This window comes from Ascaphus truei, chromosome 3 (assembly GCF_040206685.1).
Source record: "Ascaphus truei isolate aAscTru1 chromosome 3, aAscTru1.hap1, whole genome shotgun sequence".
Classification (NCBI taxonomy): domain Eukaryota; kingdom Metazoa; phylum Chordata; class Amphibia; order Anura; family Ascaphidae; genus Ascaphus; species Ascaphus truei.
In genome coordinates this window covers 411,612,036-411,633,324 of record NC_134485.1, presented here as the reverse complement: position 1 = coordinate 411,633,324, position 21,289 = coordinate 411,612,036, and the positions used below count along the sequence as shown (strand labels likewise).

At 46.0% G+C, this 21,289-nt stretch overlaps 1 protein-coding gene across 3 annotated transcripts in view; it reads left to right on the top strand.

Annotated features, from left to right (window-relative positions):
- USP35 (ubiquitin specific peptidase 35) overlaps positions 1-21,289 on the top strand; it is a 41,065-nt gene that overhangs the window by 12,313 nt on the left and 7,463 nt on the right. For all 3 annotated transcript variants that reach the window (XR_012800051.1, XM_075592615.1, XM_075592616.1), the window contains exons 7-9: positions 8,273-8,466; positions 13,082-13,175; positions 16,089-16,195. Coding sequence is in view for 2 of the 3 variants with exons in the window: in XM_075592615.1 (XP_075448730.1) it covers positions 8,273-8,466; positions 13,082-13,175; positions 16,089-16,195 (395 nt within the window). In the remaining variant the exon portion in view is untranslated. The remainder of the gene's footprint in view (positions 1-8,272; positions 8,467-13,081; positions 13,176-16,088; positions 16,196-21,289) is intronic.

Below are 21,289 nucleotides of genomic sequence, written 5' to 3'. Positions count from 1 at the left end.
TTAAGGGGTATCAGAAGCAGGAGATAGGGAGAAGTTGAGCAGGGCACATATAACCAAGGCCGCCAACAGGGGGGGGGGGGGGAGACAATTGTCCCGGGCCCGGCCGGCGCTGGAAGTTGGGCCAAGCGACGCTGGAAGTTTGGTCCGGCCAGGCCCAACTTCTGCTCTCTGGCTGCCGGGCTTCCGGTTGGCACCGGGCCCCGACTTTCCCGAGCTGCTGCGGGTCCCTCTCTGCCAGGCTGGGCCTCTCTCCCGCCGATCCACGCCAGAAGTTGAGCGCATCTTCTGGGTGGACCCAGCTTCCAGCTCGCACTGACTGGAGAGGTCTGGCAGCAGCCAGGGAGAACCGGGGCACCAGAGGCCTCAGACTACCTCAAAAGGTAGAAGTGTGTGTGTGTCTGTGTATTTTGTGTGTGTGTGAGGGGGAGAATAGGGGGAGCTTGCAAGGCCATGAAAGGGGCGAGGCTCCAGGTCAAAATTCTAGTCATGGGTCCCGGGAAATCTGTCTCCAGCCCTGGGATCTATTCAGTTCTGCCCCATTTTATTTCCTTGTAGCCCAAAAAACGTAGCTTGGAATGAGTTGATTTAGACGGCTCTGGCTACTGATCTGTGTTGAAGGTAACAAACTTGATGTAAAGATTTCTAAAATGTAAGAATCTGGATGTAGATAATGAGCTGGATAAAAACAAGGGGATTGCAAGAGCTCATGTACGAGAGGAAATAGTTACCAAGGAATGTACGAGAGTACCAGATGCACTGTGGGAGAAAAACAACTCTTCACATCCTAAAACGACCACGCACATAGGTGTGGCACTCAACCTGTTAATTCACTTCTGGGTAAGATCTCTGGAAGAGCCAGACCCAGCTGGAAAAAGGTAGAGCAGAAATGGAAGTATCCTCAATTCTTCAAAATATCCCAAAGGGGTTAAAAATGACTCCAGCAGCCTTATGACCACATATGAAGGAATAGCTCAGTGATATTATTACTGCCTCCAAAGTGCGTGAGCTTAGATTGTAAGCACTTCGGGGCAGGGACTTTTTTTTGTTCCTGCAAATCTTCTTGCACAGTACTGAGTAAGTTGTCAGCACTAAATGAGAAGCAAATATTATCGAATGAAAATGACTTTCAGAGGTAGTGTTACTTCAAAGCTGAGACAGAAAGTAGGAGTGTCACATTCCAGTAATAATAATAATAATAATTGTTCTTGTATAGCACTGCTAGTTTTACATAGCGCTTTACAGAGACATTTTGTTGACACAAAGTCCCTGCCCCGTAGATCTTACAATCTGTTTTTGGGGCACAGGGAGATAAAGTGACTTGCCCAAGGTCACAAGGAGCTTACACTGGGAATGGAACCAGGTTCCCCTGCTTCAAACTCTGTGCCAGTCAGTGTCTTTACTCACTGAGCCGCTCCTTCAACCCAGTTTTTAAATGCAATCAGGAAGGTGGAGACCTGTCACAGTGCTTGGATTTACAGACCAATGAAACACTTGTATTAATTAAGCATACTATTTCTATATTGAAAACACATTATACAACTTTCCATAAAAAAAAAAAAATCAGACATAGCTAAAACCAACAGTTCCTCAACCCTACGACATGTCAAAGAAATCACTTGTTCAGGTTTCGCAGCTCTCACAACCATCACATGCTAGATAGATCCATCTATCCCAAATTTAGATCTTCCGCACAGAAAAATGAATCGACTCCTTAAATTGGATCAACTTGAAGCCCCTTGGAAACAAAGAGAGAGCTGCTCAGAAATGTTTGGATACATGGAAATTATACCTTTGGGACCATATATACTGAGCAGCTATAAGAGAACTTCTGGCACTGGAAGATACCTTTTATATTCACTTGAATGGGCTTGTGACGGATTGGCCTTAGAGGGAAGGGTCAGTGAGGAGGTACTTTCTCGCCAAAATAACGGACTTTATTTCTGGGACTGGAAAAACATCTTACTGTTATCTGGACACTTAGACACGCAGTGCAGCACAACATAAATAGTCTTTAAATGTCTTTACTTTGGACACAGAGGAAGAGTCCCAGCTGTTCCCAGGAAAGTCCCTCTGGGAACGTGAACCCCTGTCCTTGCAGGTTCTGGAGACTCACTTCTTTGCAGGCTTGTAAAAGTGTGTCATGCAGGTGTCATGCAGCAGAAGAGGACCAAAGATGCAAAGTTCTATGGGGAAGATCATGTGACCAGGCAGTCACTAGATACAATTGGTGCAGTGCTAGAGAGAGGGCAGAGCTCAAAAAGGGATGTGCCAGAGCCTGTTTCAGAAGAGGAAGGGGATGGGACTTTGTAAATGGTTGTTACTGTATAGAAACAAAAAATGCTTTTTAGATTATAATACATTAAAAGTTGTTTTTAAAAAAAATGCTACAAGTATTTTCTCATAGTACAGAACTGATTTATTAAAAAAAAAACACACATAGGATATTGCTTGGTCTGCAGCTTTAAACCCTGCTTTAATCAGGAGTTGACTGAAAACACACTAGCAGACCTAACGGCTAGGGAGTGGTCTCCTGATCCTGGCATAGTGAGGGGGTTAACCCCTTCACTTCCTTCCAGCGCTGTAAGGTATGTTTCAGTGGTGGAAAACCTCCAATGATGGAAAATAGCAGCGCACTGCAGGAATGGGCCGAGGCACAAAAAGGTTAAAACAACTATTTATTAATTAAGTGGCATACGGAGAGTCTTTGACAAAGTGCACCAGCACGAAACGCGTTGGAGATTAAAATAGGAGAAAGTGACGGAGCACTATGAGAACAAGTGAACAAGAAGGGGGGCCCACGAACCTTGGATAGGTTTGTCAACGTTGACAAAGTGCTGTAGTGTACTGTAGTACATCTTTTTTCTCCAGATGTCGCCGGGTCAATAATGGTATTTTTTAACCTAAAAAAAAAAAAAAAAAAAAAAAAAAAAAAACACTTGGGTGTTAACCCGTTGAGTACCGAGTCTCCTATACCACAGCACTATTGAGTCAGACTATTGAGACGCGTCAGAGTGGTGCTATGTATGCTCACTGTGGAGCTTAATAAAGTTTTTTGAATTTTCCAAGCGTTGGTTGTGTGGAGTGCTGTGACCGCGGTTACCAGATCCTCCCTCTATTTTTTAACCTATCCAAGGTTCGTGGGCCCCCCTTCTTGTTCACTTGTTCTCACAGTGCTCCGCCACTTTCTCCTATTTGGATTATCTACTAGCAAGTTCCCTCAGCGTGATGCACGTGGATCAACAGGACAGTCTACAGAGTGTACCAGTTATGAGTAATCTTGTACTCTTTCCTGACTTGGGAGACCATGTGTATTAATTGTGTGTAGCTCTAGGGAGTTATTCCAGGGAATTTGGATAAGACAGATTGTTCATATACAGACTTTTCTCGTCCATACCCCTGGACATTCATATATATATACACACTCCTCATCTATGAGCTTAGTCATATACATCAACACATTGGTATACACTCTGGCTTATATGGTCCTTTCAATACAAGTGACTTATCATCTCATGTTATATATGGAGCTTGAGCACTGACACAAAGAAGAGTTCTTACCACCATTGCCGCGTTAGATATTCCTTTGCCCGTTTTGTTCTGTCCATATGCCACTATATTAATAAATAGTTGTTTTAACCTTTTTGTGCCTCGGCCCATTCCTGCAGTGCGCTGCTATTTTGTATTGTACTGTATGTCTTTATTTATATAGCGCCATAAATGTAACTAGCGCTTCACAGTAGTAATACATATCATATAAATAACAAATAATATAAATAACAGATCATGGGAATAAGTGCTTCAGACATACTGTAAAAGTAACATTAAGGAAGGAGTCCCTGCTCCGAGGAGCTTACAATCTAATTGGTAGGTAGGGAGAACGTACAGAGACAGAATGAGGGAATACTAGTAAGTGCGTCTGCAGGGGGCCAAGCTTTATGTGTCATGTGTCCATGATTATCCAGTGCTACTCATATGCTTCTTTAAGCAGATGTGTCTTAAGGTGAGTCTTAAAGGTGGCTAGAGAGGGGGCTAGTCGGGTATTGAGGGGAAGGGCATTCCAGAGGTGTGGGGCAGAAAGTGAGAAAGGTTTAAGGCGGGAGAGAGCTTTAGATACAAAGGGGGTAGAAAGAAGACATCCTTGAGAAGAACGCAAGAGTCGGGATGGTGCATAGCGAGAAATTAGGGCTGAGATGTAAGGCGGGGCAGAAGAATGTAAAGCTTTAAAAGTGAGCAGGAGAATTGAGTTTGAGATACGTGATTTAATCGGAAGCCAGGAGAGGGATTTCAGGAGGGGAGATGCGGAGACAGATTTAGGAAAGAGTAGAGTGATTCTGGCAGCAGCGTTTAGGATAGATTGTAGGGGAGACAGGTGAGAGGTAGGAAGGCCGGACAGCAGGAGGTTGCAGTAATCGAGACGTGGGAGAATGAGGGCCTGAATCAGAGTTTTAGCAGTTGAGTAACAGAGGAAAGGGCGTATCTTTGTGATATTGCGGAGGAAAAAGCGACAAGTTTTAGAAACGTTTTGAATATGAGAGGAGAATGAGAGAGAGGAATCAAGTGTAACCCCTAGGCATCGTGCGTGGGCTACTGGGTGAATGATCGTATTTCCAATAGCAATGTGGAAGGAGGTAGTAGGGCCAGGTTTGGGAGGAAGTATAAGGAGCTCTGTTTTTGCCATGTTAAGTTTCAGTCGGCGGATGGCCATCCAGGATGATATTCCAGAGAGGCATTCAGAAACTTTGGTCTGTATAGCAGGTGTAAGGTCAGGGGTTGAAAGGTAAATTTGTGTGTCGTCAGCATAGAGGTGATATTTAAACCCAAAAGATGTGATTAGGTCACCTAGAGAGAGTGTGTAGAGAGAAAAGAGAAGGGGTCCCAGGACATAGCCCTGGGGTACCCCCACAGAGAGATCAATAGAGGAGGAGGAGGTGTTAGCAAAAGAGACACTGAAGGTACGATGGGAGAGGTAAGAGGAGATCCAGGATAAAGCTTTGTTCCGAATACCAAGAGTATGGAGAATGTGAAGGAGAAGAGGGTGGTCCACGGTGTCGAATGCTGCAGAGAGGTCGAGTAATATGAGCAGAGTGTAATGACCTCTGTTTTTGGCAGCGTGGAGGTCATCAGTTATTTTAGTGAGGGCTGTTTCAGTAGAGTGAGCAGTGCGGAAGCCAGATTGTAGAGGGTCTAGGAGAGAATAGGTGTTGAGAAAGTGTAGCAATCGAGAGAATACAAGACGTTCAAGGAGTTTGGAGGCAAAAGGCAGGAGGGAGACAGGTCGATAGTTAGAAGGACAGGTAGGGTCAAGCTTGCTGTTTTTGAGTAATGGTATAACGGTTGCATGCTTGAAGGATGATGGAAACGTACCAGGGTAGAGGGAAGAGTTAAAGATCTGTGTGAGCATAGGGATTATAGAAGGAGCAAGAGGTTTTAGGAGATGGGAGGGAATGGGATCAAGAGGGCAAGTGGTAGAGGGAGAAGAGGAGATCAGCAGTGACACATCCTCCTCCGAGATAGCGGAAAAAGAGTCAAGAAAGGCAGGAGGAGAGTTGGGAAGCATTGTGGGATGGGAGGAGGCAACAGATGGGATGTTCTGCCGTATGGACTCCACCTTTTCCTTAAAAAAGTCAGCAAAGTCCTGAGGTGAGATGGAGGAAGAAGAGGAGGCAGCTGAGGGTGGTCTGAGTAGAGAGTCAAAGACAGAAAAGAGACGGCATGGGTTAGACTTGTGTGTGTTGATTAGTCATGAAAAGTAGGTTTGTTTAGCCTGAGAGAGGGCAGAGTTGAAACAGGATAGCATAAATTTGTAGTGAATGAAGTCTGCGAGCGTATGAGATTTCCTCCAGAGGCGTTCAGAGGAATGAGTGGAGGAACGCAGCATGCGTGTGTGGGAGTTTAGCCAGGGTCTGGGGTTAGAAGGGCGAGAATGGCAGAGAGAAAGCGGGGCATGAAGATCAAGAGAGGAAGATAAGGCAGAGTTGTAGTTCCTGACCAGGTTGTCAGGGTCTGAAGCAGAACTGAGAGAGGAGAGGGAGGAGCGTAAAGTGGAATCAAGAGCTGGTAGGTTAATAGAGCGCAGGTTTCTGCAAAAACGAGGGCGAGATGGAGATGGAGAGAAGCGAGAGAGAGAAAATGAGATGAGGTGATGGTCAGAGAGAGGAAAAGGGGAAATGGAGAAGTCGGAGAGAGAGAAGTTTTTAGTGAAAACCAGGTCTAGGTAGTGTCCATCCTTGTGGGTGCTGGCTTCAGTCCACTGTTGAAGGCCAAAAGAAGGTTAGAGAAAGAAAGCGGGAAGCCCAAGGGAGAGAGGGGTCATCAATGTGGCAATTGAAGTCCCCAAGGAGAAGAACAGGGGAGTCTGAGGAGAGAAAGAAAGAGAACCAGGATTCAAAGTGAGAGAGAAAGGCAGAAGGGGGATGAGTAGAGGAAGGTGGGCGATAGATGACCGCCACATGGACCGGGAGAGGAGAGAAGATCTGGACTGTGTGAACCTCAAAGGAGGGAAAAGCAAGAGAGGGCGGAATATAAACTGTTCGGTAGCGGCAGAGAGAGGAGAACAGGAGCCCCACGCCTCCACCCCTGCCACCAGGGCGCGGAGTGTGGGAGAAGGAAAGGCCACCATAGGAGAGGGCAGCTTCCAGAGCAGAGTCAGTCTGAGTGAGCCAGGTCTCAGTTATGGCAAATAGGAGCAGGGAGTGAGAGAGAAAGAAGTCATGCACAGAGAGGAACTTGTTAGAAAGGGAGCGAGCATTCCAAAGGGCACAGGAGAAAGGGAGAGAGGAGGGAGGGTGGCAGGGGATGGGTATGAGGTTGGAGGGGTTAACACCAGAAGGAGTAGAAGTTGCATGTGAAAGGCGAGGACGAGAGCAAGTAGAAATAAGGCAGGGACCAGGATTGGGAGAGATATCCCCAGAAGCAAGGAGGAGAAGCATGGACAGAAAGAGGTTTTCTTTGCCTTTGCTGATCTCTTTGCAGCAGGACGAACGCTCCGGACTATTACACCACCAAGCTGTGAGTGCCCCATTTACTTCATCAATCTTATCTGCAATACCCACCTCACTGTCGGGCAGAGGGCCACCAGTCTGTTTATTGAGAGGGCATTTTACAGCTTGTCTATAACTGTCAGGTTTGCTCATTCTCTCATAGGACTTTAACCCATCAGGGGTACTCACTTTATCAATTATAGCTGCTGTTGGTGTTTGTGATAATATTCTCCTGATTCATCTATCAAGAAGTGCTGAATTATCAATAGCACAGCTGCTGAGGCACCCTTGCAATAGTGGAAACGGCTACACACACGCGGACACACACAACACACACATGACAGACATAGACATATGCACACAGGACAGACACACACCAATCGGGTGTTTGGCCCCCACCTCCAGGCTACTGTTCAAAGTAATAAGAGACCAATAACAAGGCTATTCACAGTGTATAGAGCCGGGCTGCGCAAACTGGGGGGAGATGCTCTGCAGGGGGCGTGGTGCTTACAGAGGCCCCACGCGCTTCCCGAAGGCATTTCAATTACATGCCGGGGGAGTGGCGAAGGCCTCTGTAAGGGTCCCTTACCTTGGCTCAGACAGCTTCTGGTGAGGCATCACCATGGCAACGCAGCATCGAAGGGGTCCCGTGATGCCATGGCAACGTGACTTCACACAACGTCAGAATGGCGGAACCAAGGTAAAGAGGGTGGGGGGCGCAGCAGGGCGGGAGAACCGGCAGGGGGGCGCTGGGGAGAAAGATTGCGCACCCCTGGAATAGAGCTTTGGTAATCTCTTGCTTCCTTCTTCGTGTCCCAAAGTGTAATGTTTATGTTCTTGAAGAAGAAGCCTGTCCGGTTGTGCAGGCTTTGTACACTATAATTTCATCTATAAATAAACACTCATTTTGGTTCCCTAAAAGATATCACAACCGCTGATAAATCTTCCATCATCTTAGGAGAACCAGACTCCTTCCACTAACTCTTCCGCTTTAGGCACCAGTCACAGAAACACACTGTAGCCATGGCAGTCCTGTTGTAATTGTGTAAAATATAATGAGTATCTCAGTAGTAAGTGATCCTTCTAGTTTAATTTGGACAGAATCTATTGTAAAGACAACCTTTCCTGAGCAATGCTTGCTTTCTCAGGCCAGATCTACCAACAACCTATAACTTTTAAATATTTGCTGTCTCACCCCACCCACCCCCTCCCCTCCTCCCACATTACTTTCAGCACATATACCCAATCCAGAAGAGATGCAACTAAATATGTGTGTTACATTTTTGTTGTAGAAACTTCCAACCCCAAATGAAGATAGAATAAAGCAGCTGCTTGGTCAGAATGCTTGGACCTCGCAGAAGAATGAGTTGGCATCATACTACCCAAGACTCGCTTCAAAATCAGACACCGGGAAGATCGGCCTGATCAATTTGGGAAACACTTGCTACATGAACAGCATCCTGCAGGCTCTGTTCATGGCTTCCGAGTAGGTCAAACTCATATAACACTCCCCCTTTTACAGTATGTTCTTGAATATTTGTTTGCTGCATTTACAAAATGAATACTAATGGCAGTTCGGGTGCAGGAGACGGAAATCCCACGCTCTAGAAAGACAAATGAAAGAAACAAATGATGCCAGCGCGTGCTCCATCAGCTTCAGAGATATATCTACTGTATGTCTTCCACTGGGGCGTTAGACAGCAGCCTGCAATTTCCAATGGCGGGCCAGTTCTAGGCACTTAAGGTTAAACTGATTTGCATCTGATGTATATTAATGGAATGCTGCAGTCATTGACTAGAATATTGCTTCAAGGTGTTAGTGTCGCAGACTGAATAACTTAAAAAAAAAAGGGCTGGCATTTACTTTTTAATGTTATTTGACTGTTAAACAGTGCCCAGCGCCCTAGACTTGCGTCTGGCACCCATCATGAACCAACCTTTTCCTTTAATGATCTAAATAAGGGAATGTGCTTTATTTAGGTCCTAGAATTAGACGGCAGGGTATCTGGGGGAGGATATTCACTGCACTTTTAGTTACTTACCTTGCACAGCACTGTGATTGTTGACTGTTCTATATATAATGGTAGAATAATTACCCATGTTTGTGTGTGTGTGTATACTGTTGTAACTCACAGATAGTAGGAGTGGGATATAGTAATTTTGGCCTTGTTTCTCCCTGTGGCTTTGAATAGGACCAGGATTAATTTGAGGGCCCATCCTAGGGATAAGTAACTACAAAGGTGGCAGACGGCACCACTTCATAAAGGGCTACCAGAAAAATGTAGTGGATGGTGTGAAAGGAACAAACAGGATCCCCTCAAGTTCCATAAAGGAGCAATCCGGGCCATTTTATTCTCTTTTTAATTTCATTTTTTTAATACAAGTTTGAAGCAGGGGGTTTCCAGACCTGAACCCAATTAATTTCAGCAATGGGGACCCCCTGCTTTCAGAGATACTTACTTCCGAAGGATGTACCGGTATCTCTCTGCTGTTTTCAGCTTCCTCGTCACATGGGCCAATAGGAAGCCACACCGGGTGATGTCACAGCTTCCTATTGGCCCATAGGGCGCGGGAGCTTTGAAAAGCAGGCATATAGTGAACCCTGGAGTGGCTACCACCACCCACTACGGAGGTAAGTGTCTCTAGAAGTAGGGGGTCCACGGAACGGAAATTAATGGCGTTCAACTCCGGAGACCCCCTGCTTCCATCCTGTATTAAAAAAAGAAGAAGAAACTGCTTGGATTGCCTCTTTAATACAACCGATATATACAAAATGGGTTCCACACACTCACTTTACAAAAACCAATGAAGCAATTAGGTACTGAAAAATACAGATCTTTTTTCTGAATTACAAAAATAAGCTTATATACAAACATAGACACACAATCAACATACAGTATTTGCACCGACTCGGTGAAGCAAACACATGGACTTCCTCTGTACTGCACCGACACACTTTATTCGAGCAAATACCCGGTATGTACCTGGCAGATACCTGGAATGCGCCACTCCTAACCTCTGACAAGCCCCGTTGCATTTGCCTTCCCAGCCTGGGTTCATGCCTGGCTGATGGGCGGCTGATCTGTTAAATGATAATGATTAGGATTTAATAGGCTGCAATGCTTCGCGTGTCTACCAGATGGCATAAATTCATGAATTGTAATGCAGTTTATATATATATACTGTGCAGTATTGCAGCCAGCGGGAATAAAATGCTTCAATCCCTGCTTGGAAAATAACTCAATGTACTCGGGCAGAAAACAGTCACAAACCTCAATACACCCGGGTATACCCGAATTCGTGGGACTAGCCAAGCTCGAATAAAGTGTGTCGCCAGTGTAACTGTATCCCGCCATGAGAGAGAATGCTATACTGCACTAAGTGTACAATCTATAAGTAAAGGCATTTGGGTAAACAGATACGTATTGGTCTATGGAGATGGTCCATCGTGTATGCAGGATCAGAGATATAGACTAAATGTTTAATACTAAACGTGACAAAAAAAAATCATCATAAAAGCAAAAGCGGTGAGCACGGCCATATACAAACGGACAGACATGAGACATAGGTAAGGAAGGTAAAGGGGGTGGTTTAATCTTTACTGGAGAGGCAAAGAAAGCGTAAAGATATGGTGAATTTACTGTATAAACAGCAGGTCACCTACCTTCACCTACACAACGATAGACTTAAAACAATCCAAGCTGCCATTTTGTTTTTCATTTTCCCTTTAATATGTGCATCAATACAATCCACACAATGATAAGTAATTAGCTAGGTTGCCGATCGACCGGCGAAGATTCGGCTCGGGGGTTCACTAAATGACTGCAGAGGAGTATTCTGTTTCAGAAGATGAAAGGGATGTGACTTTGTAAATGGTTGCTATAGCAACAAAAAAGGCTTGTTACATTATAATACATTAAAAATTGCAGAGTTGTTTAAAAAAATAATAATAATTCAACAAGTAGTATCTCATAGTACAGAATGGATTTATTTAAATAAAATAAAAAAACACACATGTAGAATATTTCTTGGACTGCAGCTTTAAGCTAGCCAACTAAGAGGAATTGATGTAATGCCCCTTAAAGGCAGGATACAACCCTTTATGAAGCAGCCATCTTTTATTTGGAACAAGACATACGACAAGGTGTATGAGATGCTGGTGTGTTTTGAAATCCTTTAGTAATATTTCTGCTTCTTTTAGGACAGAGCAAATTGGTCCCTTCCTCATCCTTCTTAAGTCAGTGTTATACCCCGGAGCAAGGGGCAGCTCTGCGCTGTTCTGGGGGCAGCTCTGCGCTGTTCTGGGGCAGCTCTGCGCTGTTGTGGGGGAAGCTCTGCGCTGTTGTGGGGGAAGCTCTGCGCTGTTGTGGGGGAAGCTCTGCGCTGTTGTGGGTTCAGCTCTGCGCTGTTGTGGGGGAAGCTCTGCGCTGTTGTGGGTGCAGCTCTGCGCTGTTCTGGGGGCAGCTCTGCGCTGTTCTGGGGACAGCTCTGCGCTGTTGTGGGGGAAGCTCTGCGCTGTTGTGGGTGCAGCTCTGCGCTGTTGTGGGTGCAGCTCTGCGCTGTTGTTGGGGCAGCTCTGCGCTGTTGTGTGGGCAGCTCTGCGCTGTTGTGGGGGAAGCTCTGCGCTGTTGTGTGGGCAGCTCTGCGCTGTTGTGGGGGCAGCTCTGCGCTGTTGTGGGGGCAGCTCTGCGCTGTTGTGTGGGCAGCTCTGCGCTGTTGTGGGGGAAGCTCTGCGCTGTTGTGTGGGCAGCTCTGCGCTGTTGTGGGGGAAGCTCTGCGCTGTTGTGGGGGAAGCTCTGCGCTGTTGTGTGGGCAGCTCTGCGCTGTTGTGGGGGAAGCTCTGCGCTGTTGTGTGGTCAGCTCTGCGCTGTTGTGGGGGCAGCTCTGCGCTGTTGTGGGGGAAGCTCTGCGCTGTTGTGGGAGCAGCTCTGCGCTGTTGTGGGGGCAGCTCTGCGCTGTTGTGGGGGAAGCTCTGCGCTGTTGTGGGGGAAGCTCTGCGCTGTTGTGGGAGCAGCTCTGCGCTGTTGTGGGGGCAGCTCTGCGCTGTTGTGGGGGCAGCTCTGCGCTGTTGTGGGGGCAGCTCTGCGCTGTTGTGGGGGAAGCTCTGCGCTGTTGTGGGGGCAGCTTTGCGCTGTTGTGGGGGCAGCTCTGCGCTGTTGTGGGGGCAGCTCTGCGCTGTTGTGGGGGCAGCTCTGCGCTGTTCTGGGGGCATCTCTGCGCTGTTGTGGAGGCATCTCTGCGCTGTTGTTGGGGAAGCTCTGCGCTGTTGTGGGGGCAGCTCTGCGCTGTTGTGGGGGAAGCTCTGCGCTGTTGTGGGGGAAGCTCTGCGCTGTTGTGGGGGAAGCTCTGCGCTGTTGTGGGGGAAGCTCTGCGCTGTTGTGGGGGAAGCTCTGCGCTGTTCTGGGGGCAGCTCTGCGCTGTTGTGGGTGAAGCTCTGCGCTGTTCTGGGGGCAGCTCTGCGCTGTTCTGGGGGCAGCTCTGCGCTGTTGTGGGGGCAGCTCTGCGCTGTTGTGGGGGAAGCTCTGCGCTGTTGTGGGGGAAGCTCTGCGCTGTTGTGGGGGAAGCTCTGCGCTGTTGTGGGGGCAGCTCTGCGCTGTTGTGGGTGAAGCTCTGCGCTGTTCTGGGGGCAGCTCTGCGCTGTTGTGGGGGCAGCTCTGCGCTGTTGTTGCAGATGCCAGAAAGATAATCAGGAATCTCAATACTCTGCCTCTTTAATACTTCCATTGTCAGAAATGATGTCCTGCAAAGAAAATACATCTATTTTGATAATTTTATCACTGGCATCATTTCGTTGTAAATGATGCACAAATCTTGCACAAACTGCACAAATAAAGTGCAGTTTAATAAAGGAGATTTTTTTAAAAGGGCGGCAGTCTTGTAAAAGTCACACTTTCTGCAGGTTGCAATATTCTTTATCAGTATTCAGCGCTGCTGCTTTGCATGAGTTTTTGAAACCCGAGTAATAAAACAATATGCAGTGACATCCGTGCAGACTGGAATGTTTCTCTCGTTCCAGCGTGAGAGATCACAGCAGCAAATACATCTATTGTATCTCACCAGGAGACCTTCTGCATGGCTTCTAAACTATGTATTTGTTTCAGCTTTAGGCAGTCTGTGCTCTGTTTAAAAGAAAGTCAGTCCCAGCCCCTGATGAGGAAGCTGCAGTGTCTGTTTGCGTTTCTGGAACACAGTCAGGTGAATAATCGGCATTACTTTTGTTGTACTGTATCCTGGTCTTCTGGGGACATTTGCTATCAGAGGGGCCTGCAGCGCATTGCAGTGGCACTGAAGAAGCATCGTTAGGAGTGTGAGGTTAAAACCGCATTCCACAAAAAAAGAATTTACTTTTATTATTTTACTGCAAGGGAGGGCAACTCCAGTCCTCAAGGGCCACCAACAGGCCAGATATTAGGGAAGTCCCTGCTTCAGCAGAGGTGGCTCAATCAGTGGTTCAGATATTCTGACTGAGCCACCTGTGCTGAAGCAGGGATATCCTTAAAACGTGACCTGTTGGTGGAGTTGGCCCACCCCTGTCTTACTGGAACCCGGTGAGTAGAACCACTAAGTCCATGTAAGGAGACCCCAATTCAGGAGGCCAACACCACAGGTGTCAGTGCTTTCCATGGTAACCAATCACAGAGGAATGCAATGCAGCATCATGGCACCCCCTCACTGATTGGCTTACCAGCAGTGATGCCGTTGGCGGCCATTTTGATTTCCTATTTACCTGGAATTCATCTATGATCATTATTTCTACATATTGGTTAAGCTGAGAATAAAAAGAAAAAACACAAATAGAATTACATGGCTATTGGGGGCTGCAATTGTGGTCTTAAGTGCTTGTGTATAAGTTTACTTATGGTGAAGATCATGAGCTACAACGCTCACCCCTCTCCCTTCTCTTCTGCACTATGTGCCAGCAATATGCAAATGAAAGAGCAGGTGAAAGCCTGTGTGTAATGACTCCACATCCCAGTCCCTCTTTTATTCTTACAGTATAAGGAGCTAACATTAGGCTAAGAGGGTAAATGATGGCAGCAGAATAGGAAAGTACAGCTATTAAATAATGCATGAACACAAATAGCCATAGTGTTATCGATGTGAGTGTGTTGTAGAAGGGACATATGAGCTTGCAGCAAATACAATATTAGGAACCCAGATTCATATGTTTGCCAGTGAAATGGCAACACAAGGGAATCCATCATGAGAAAACCTGGTATTACCATACTTGGAACCTACAAACGTGGGGTGGGAGGTATTGATTTAGCCTATTCAAAAGGGCTTTATTGATAACACCTCATATCATAGTATATCTGAGAATATCACAGTCTTTCCACAGTGTACAATAGGAGTTTATATAGTGTATGTATTGCTATATACCAAAGCAGGTTACACCAAAGCAACATTCCTCACAGCGCTTATTTATTTTATTAATATATTTAGCATCTGATTTACCTTTTTAATCAAAACAAATTACCTAAACTGCCGATCGATCTGTTCTCCTGTGATCGATTAGCGTATATCCTGCTCTCTGGGTTCACGTAATGGCGGCTGCTGAATCAATCATCAGTCAGTGGGATGCAACAGCCACAGTGTAACCTTGGATTACCAAGGGTAACATTGTCTAGATCATTGTTTTTCAACAGCGGTTCCTAGGAAGCTTTAGGTTCCGTGCGCATCCCTAAAGGGGTCGCTTCAATTTTCAGGTTATTTAAAAATTGTACCAAATACTGAAGAATTTACAATACATCTGATCTCAGACGCTATTAGAGAGGGTTGGGGTTCCTCACAATGCATCTGATCTCAGACGCTATTAGAGAGGGTTGGGGTTCCTCACAATGCATCTGATCTCAGACGCGCTATTAGAGAGGGTTTTTTTTTTACAATGCACCTGATCTCAGACGCGCTATTATAAAGGGCTGGGGTTCCTTACAATGCATCTGATCTCAGACGCGCTATTAGAGAGGGTTGGGGTTCCTTACAATGCATCTGATCTCAGACATGTTATTATAAAGGGCTGGGGTTCCTTACATTGCATCTGATCTCAGACGCGCTATTAGAGAGGGTTGGGGTTCCTTACAATGCATCTGATCTCAGACGCGCTATTAGAGAGGGTTGGGGTTCCTTACAATGCATCTGATCTCAGACGCGCTATTAGAGAGGGCTGGGGTTCCTTACAATGCATCTGATCTCAGATGCGCTATTAGAAAGGGTTGGGCTTCCTTACAATGCATCTGATCTCAGATGCGCTATTAGAGAGGGTTGGGGTTCCTTACAATGCATCTGATCTCAGACGCGCTATTAGAGAGGGTTGGGGTTCTGCAGAATTTCTTACTATAATTATAGGGTTCTTTAACCAAAACAAAGTTGAAAACCACTGGCCTATTGTTACAGCTTTCACCTCAGCCACAGTCTCCTGCTGGGAACACTGCAACACTTTCCTGTTTGTGATAATTTGTTGCCAAAACACTTGTACTGCTGGGGCGGTGTGCTAAAAGGATACTTAGTATATTAAAACAATTTTTTTTTAAAAGGCGTTGAATTGAACACATTTTTTTTTAATGCAGTAAGTTATTTAATACTACAGAACTGATTTTATAAAAAAATAAAAAATAGGGTTTTGCTGCTTTAATGGCCTATGGCATGATCGATATCTGCAGGTATGGTCATTATATAGAATAGAATGAGCTCTCTATAGAAAAACACATTCTTTACTCATAAGTAGTGCCCAGGGCCGTTTTAAGACCTTCGTAGGCCCTGGGCACTTTTATTTCTAAAGGCCTGTGTGTCCGATATTTTTACTCATTTTTATGCTAATTTCGATACTAGCGATATTTGGCATCGATGCTTTTGTTTCGATATTTAAAGGTATCGATACTTCGAAGGCATTTTAAATTAAAATGAGCTGTTTTCTCTTATTTTGTGATTTTTTTTGTTGAGGTATTTTTTTCAAGTGAAATATTGTAGGCCCTAAAAGGTTCGTAGGCCCCAGGCCCTGTGCCTAGTCGGCCTAATGTATAAAGTGGCCCTGGTAGTACCATACATGTGTCTTTTTCCCATGATGCACTTGCTTGTCCTTGGGACCTAACACATTTCCAATTTTTTCAGCGTCCTGCGATCTCACCCGAAAGCTTCTTGTCCTCTTCCTGGCCTCCTTGGTTTACTCCTGGAGTTCAGCAGGACTGCTCTGAGTATCTGAAATACCTCTTAGTTCGGTAAGCCTTGTTCATAGTGATCAAAGTGTGATAACATCTTTTTTATTCATACATATATATATATCAATAAACAACACAAACAAATAGTAGTGCTAGTAGTGTGTTAATATGTGAATGATGATTAAAAGGAGTGATATAGTAAATATAAAGTTAATAGTGTATGTGATATAGTGAACGAGGTGAGATTAATAACACGATAGAAAATTTGATAGATATATCAAACCAATCCCAATATTAATGATTATGAAATGTCCAGTTTCAGGAAACAGTCCATATGGAGTAGGCAAAGCTTCTATAGTGATCTAACCTGATCACAAAAACCTACAAGACAAAAAAGAAAAGAAGCGTCAGCTCCATAGCATAATACTGTATAGAAAAAGGAATTTATTATAACATGGAGTAGTCAAGTGGACCGGCACTCACATAGTGGGTAAAAACAGATTCATTTGAGGCAATCTGTGTGTGACCGGTGAATGCTGGAGGATTGATCAATCAACAGAAAACGGGTTGACAGGGCTGTGAGGGATAATAATCTGTTTTCGGGAGAAATTCAGGCAAATTTCCTATGTCCTCCAATGCCAGTTGTCATTCAACAGCGCTCCGGCTCCTATGTAGTGCTAACACCCGCTCTGACCGGCGTCTCAGTCACGCTGTAACCGGTGAATCGGGTAATACAGAGCAGGACACTCGCACACACACTAGGCTTCCTAGTCCTGCGTCCCTCCTCCAAGCATGCGTCACTACGTCAATGCGTCACGACGTCAATGCGTTTCGTCATGTATGTGACTTTCAAGTATATAAATGTATACGATACTGATGGTGAGACCGGGAATCACGAGACAGCACTCGGTATGAAGTATCAATAATATATTTGAAAGTAGGCACTCTACAACTGACATTTCGTTCCGTACAGAGGGACCTTCTTCAGGGGGGTGCGCCAATGGGGCCTCGTGGGGCACGGATTGCGGCTAGGCCCCTCCTGGACCTCTAATGAGGTGTGGGAAGCAGGGCACCTGGGCCTCTACTTGCGTGAGGTGTGAGGGCGGGAGCAGGGGGTTAACCGTGGAGCCTTGTGGGGGCCACTGGTGAAGTATTAGGCCCCTACATGTGTGGACGGTGAGGAGAGATGACTGTGGTATCGAGCGTGAATGGTGGCTGGGTCCCTCCTGGGCCGCTGGTGAGATGTGATGTATCTATTGCGACTGTGATCTCGTGGCACAGATGGCGGCTGGGCCCTTCTTGGTACTTCAGTGAGGCGTGGGGTACCTGGGTCTCTGTTGCATGTGGTGGGGGTTTGGTTAACGTGACGTGTGTGTGTGTGTATGTGTGTATAACGCTAAGGACTGGTTCCATGTGCTGAAAAGCTGTGTCCCTGTGATGGGAGAAGTTTGGCCCAGATCCACAAAGCTCTTAACACTGTCACATTAACACTAAAGGGGTATCTTTAAAGGAAAATAACATCGCGTTAACTATAACAGCCTTTACTGATAATGACATGTAAATAATATGCAAATGCCACATTCTCCTAAAACCACATATAATTCATTAAGTTTAACAGGGAGACTAAATGCTATGTTAGTTAGGCCAGACCCACACTTGGCGTTACTCACATCCAGACCCTGAAATAGGACTTTGGTAGGGTCTGAATGGGCGTAACACCACAGTTAGCTATGATTTCCCTAACCATGTTATTTCTCTGCATTATTTCTTTCTCCTCTCTTAACTTCAGCAAAAGTCCTGTTGTGGGGTGCGGACCGGTGTTCTGTATCAGGCACCATGTAGGAGAATGACCATTAGAGAGAGAGAGAGAGAGCACTGGACATGGGTCTGAACATCATGCAGCTTTGTGTACCTTTTTAATGTATTAACTTTATGTACAGTATATGGCTGCTAGGGCCCACCCCAGTAAACTAGGAAGTGCTCATGGACCTTGTATCTTAACCCTTTACAGCACAAATCTTGGTCAGATATTAACATTTTTATCTTCAATTAATATATTGACTAAATTATTAAATCTCAAGGTTCTAAATCAAAAAGCGAAAAGACCACGAATATTATGACACAAGGTATTTTGGTTAATGTAAGGACATTTGTACTGTAGGGCAAACAGTTGATCAAGGCAGCTACGACTATCGTCAGAATAGTACACAATCTTCGCTGAGCTTACAGACACGTGCATATTGTACAGCTGGAAGGTATGCAAGTCATAACCAAGAAAACCTTTTACCAGTTGTAGCTGTCATGCTACTCCGTCTCTGATGCTCCTCCATCTGTGAGTGATACTCCTCCATCTTTGTGACACTCCTCCATCTGTGAGTGATACTCCCCCATCTCTGTAATACTCCTCCATCTGTGATACTGTCCCATGCAACCAAAAATTTGCAGCTTCTTTGAATGCTGAAGTAGTCTGAACTGCATGAAATCCAGCCCGCGCGAAGTGAAGCTACAGCTGATGACGTCACAGCTAGCGATTATACACAATATTTGTACGTGTGGTTCTGCACATTCCCTTGCTTTCTAACTTTAATTCGATGGAATGCTGCCCACTGTAGGTGCTGGTTTTAATCCTAGCTACTGGATAGAATGACATGCTGCATAGCTATTCTGGGGAACGCTTGTTCCCTTACAAATGAAGCAAGACTCGCTGTCCATGGTGCTGAGGTCGAAGAAGCAAAAGTCTGCGGCACCGGGGACACTGTCATCCGAGATCTGGTTGTGGGAGGTCCATGCTACCAAATAGAACACCCGTCAGCGGTAATCTTCTGGTGCCAAGATCCCCGCTGTCATTGGGTCGCAGTGGCACCGAAGACACTTGGTCTTAATTTACAGTCACATGCTTAATCTTACGGGATGTATTCATTTGTTTAATCACCGCGATGTACTCGTACATCGCCTTTATATTGTTGGTACTGTGCCTTCAGAAATTGGTGTTGGGGATTTCCCATGTGTTAAAGCATCTTTCTGATGTGTTCCATAGCTACTTGCCTATCATATCGAATGAAGAGGATTGCGGATTTGACCTTAACCATTGTGGACCTGCATTTATCGATTTTAATTCAAATGGATTTTCTCACTATTCGAATAATTGTAAAATTAAAATCTCCTAAAGCTTTCCAGTCTCTGTGCATTTGGAAACGTCAACTAGTTATTTATTAAACAAAATGTAATAATTTTCCTGCATTGACATATCCAGAGTAGCGCATCTGATCTGGGGCATTTTATTACTAAATTCTTTGGCCCAGATTAATTAAGCTCCGTTAGTCACATGACATCGACCATCCGTTCTTGCGGCACTGTTATTTATCTGCCAATAAATGAAGACCTGATTGACCTCAGAGTTCCTCTTTACTTCCTTTAGTGAATAACGCCAAGTTTAGGTATGACTTAACCCAGGGGAGCGCAATCTTTGTCCCCTGCGACCCCCTTGCCAGCTGTTCTGCTCTCCGCGTGCCCCCCTCCCTCCTCCTTACCATGGTTCCCGGCGTCTGGGCGTCCTGACGCCATAGCAATGCGTCTCCAGATGCCGGCTGAACCACAGTAAGTAAGGTTTACAGAAGCCTTTGCCGGTTCCCCGGCACTTAATTTAAGTGCCTTCGGGAAGTGCGCAGAGCCTCTGTAAACCCCCCGCAGTTAATCTCGCGCCCCCCAGTTTGCGCACAAGTGACTTAACCGATGGTGTGATTGAGCCATCTGTGCTGAAGCAGAGATGTCCTTAAAACCTGACCTGTTGTGGGGGGGATCTTTAGGACTGGAGTTGAGAACCCCTGACTTAACCCTTTGTGTGCCGGAGGGCTCTCTGAACGATCGCGGCGCCACACAGGACGGGAAAGGTTGAGGAGTCCTCTTCCATTACTTTGCCGGCTAGAAAATGAGCTAAAAGCCCATGATGGAGCCACTACGTCCTGGGGGCTTCTGGAGTGCCAGACGTCATGACATGGTGGCTACACAAGCTTTTGGTGTACGGTGAGTCCTCGCTTACCGACATCCCGCTTTCCGGCGGATTCCTTAACCGAAGCCGCATAATACGGTCTGCCGGGCGCATTATCCGACGTCGGACCCGCTTATCTGACAGTCACTGCTGCCGATTAAAATGGACCAGCAATCCGACGGTCCATTATCCGATGGTGGTTTGCGGGACGCATTCCGTCGGATAAGCCAGGATCGCTTGTACTTTCTACATTTGGTTTATTCGGAAAATGCCTTTCCCAAGGGGTCCTGATCAGTGGCATAATTAGGCCTTAAGGGTCTTAACAAAATGCTATCTAAAAACTTCTGATGATGGTTGAATTGTTTAATATTGCTGCCAGATGTCCGGTGTTTGATTATAGTAGTGCCGGCTGTCCCCTAGACCAGGATGCCAGAGCCAGATGTCCAAAGCCCAAAATCAAGGTTATTAAATAGCGGGGTCATTTCAGACCCCTTAATCAAGAGATTATATTTCAGTTTTAAGAAGATCCCAAAGGACCAAAAATAATTTAACTACCCGGCGAGACAAAACCCCTGGTGGTCTGCTTGATTATGTTAACCAGAGCAGCAAATTAATATTAGCCGGATAGCATTCAGAACATTTATTTATAAAATATTTTACCAGGAAGTGATACATTGAGAGTTACCTCTCGTTTTCAAGTATGTCCTGGGCACAGAGTTAAGACAAATAATACATGGTTACAAATACAGTTACATAAATGAACAGGGTATACATTATATACTGCTGCGGCCGAGTTTATTCGAGCATTTGCCCGTTCTCGGCCGCAGCAGTAACCTGGCCGAAGCAGCGGAAGAGGGCCCTCCGATCGGGGCGCTCTCCCTCCCGCTGCCGGGTCCGCCGGGTCCCCCGGAACCCCCTGCCGCCGTCCCCCACATCGCGGGACACCAGGGCTCCCTCGGGGAGCCCTGGACGCGCGTGCAGGGGGCGCTGGCACCCGATGACGCGTGACCGCGCATCGGTGACGCGCGGCACGCCGAGGGAATGGGGCTAGCAAGCCGGGGCATCCCCCGGCTTGCGGAACTAGCCCTGCTCGGATTAAGTGTGTCGGTAGTGTACAAGACATTGCATGCACAGTTAAAGAAAATATATATTATGAGCGTATGAAA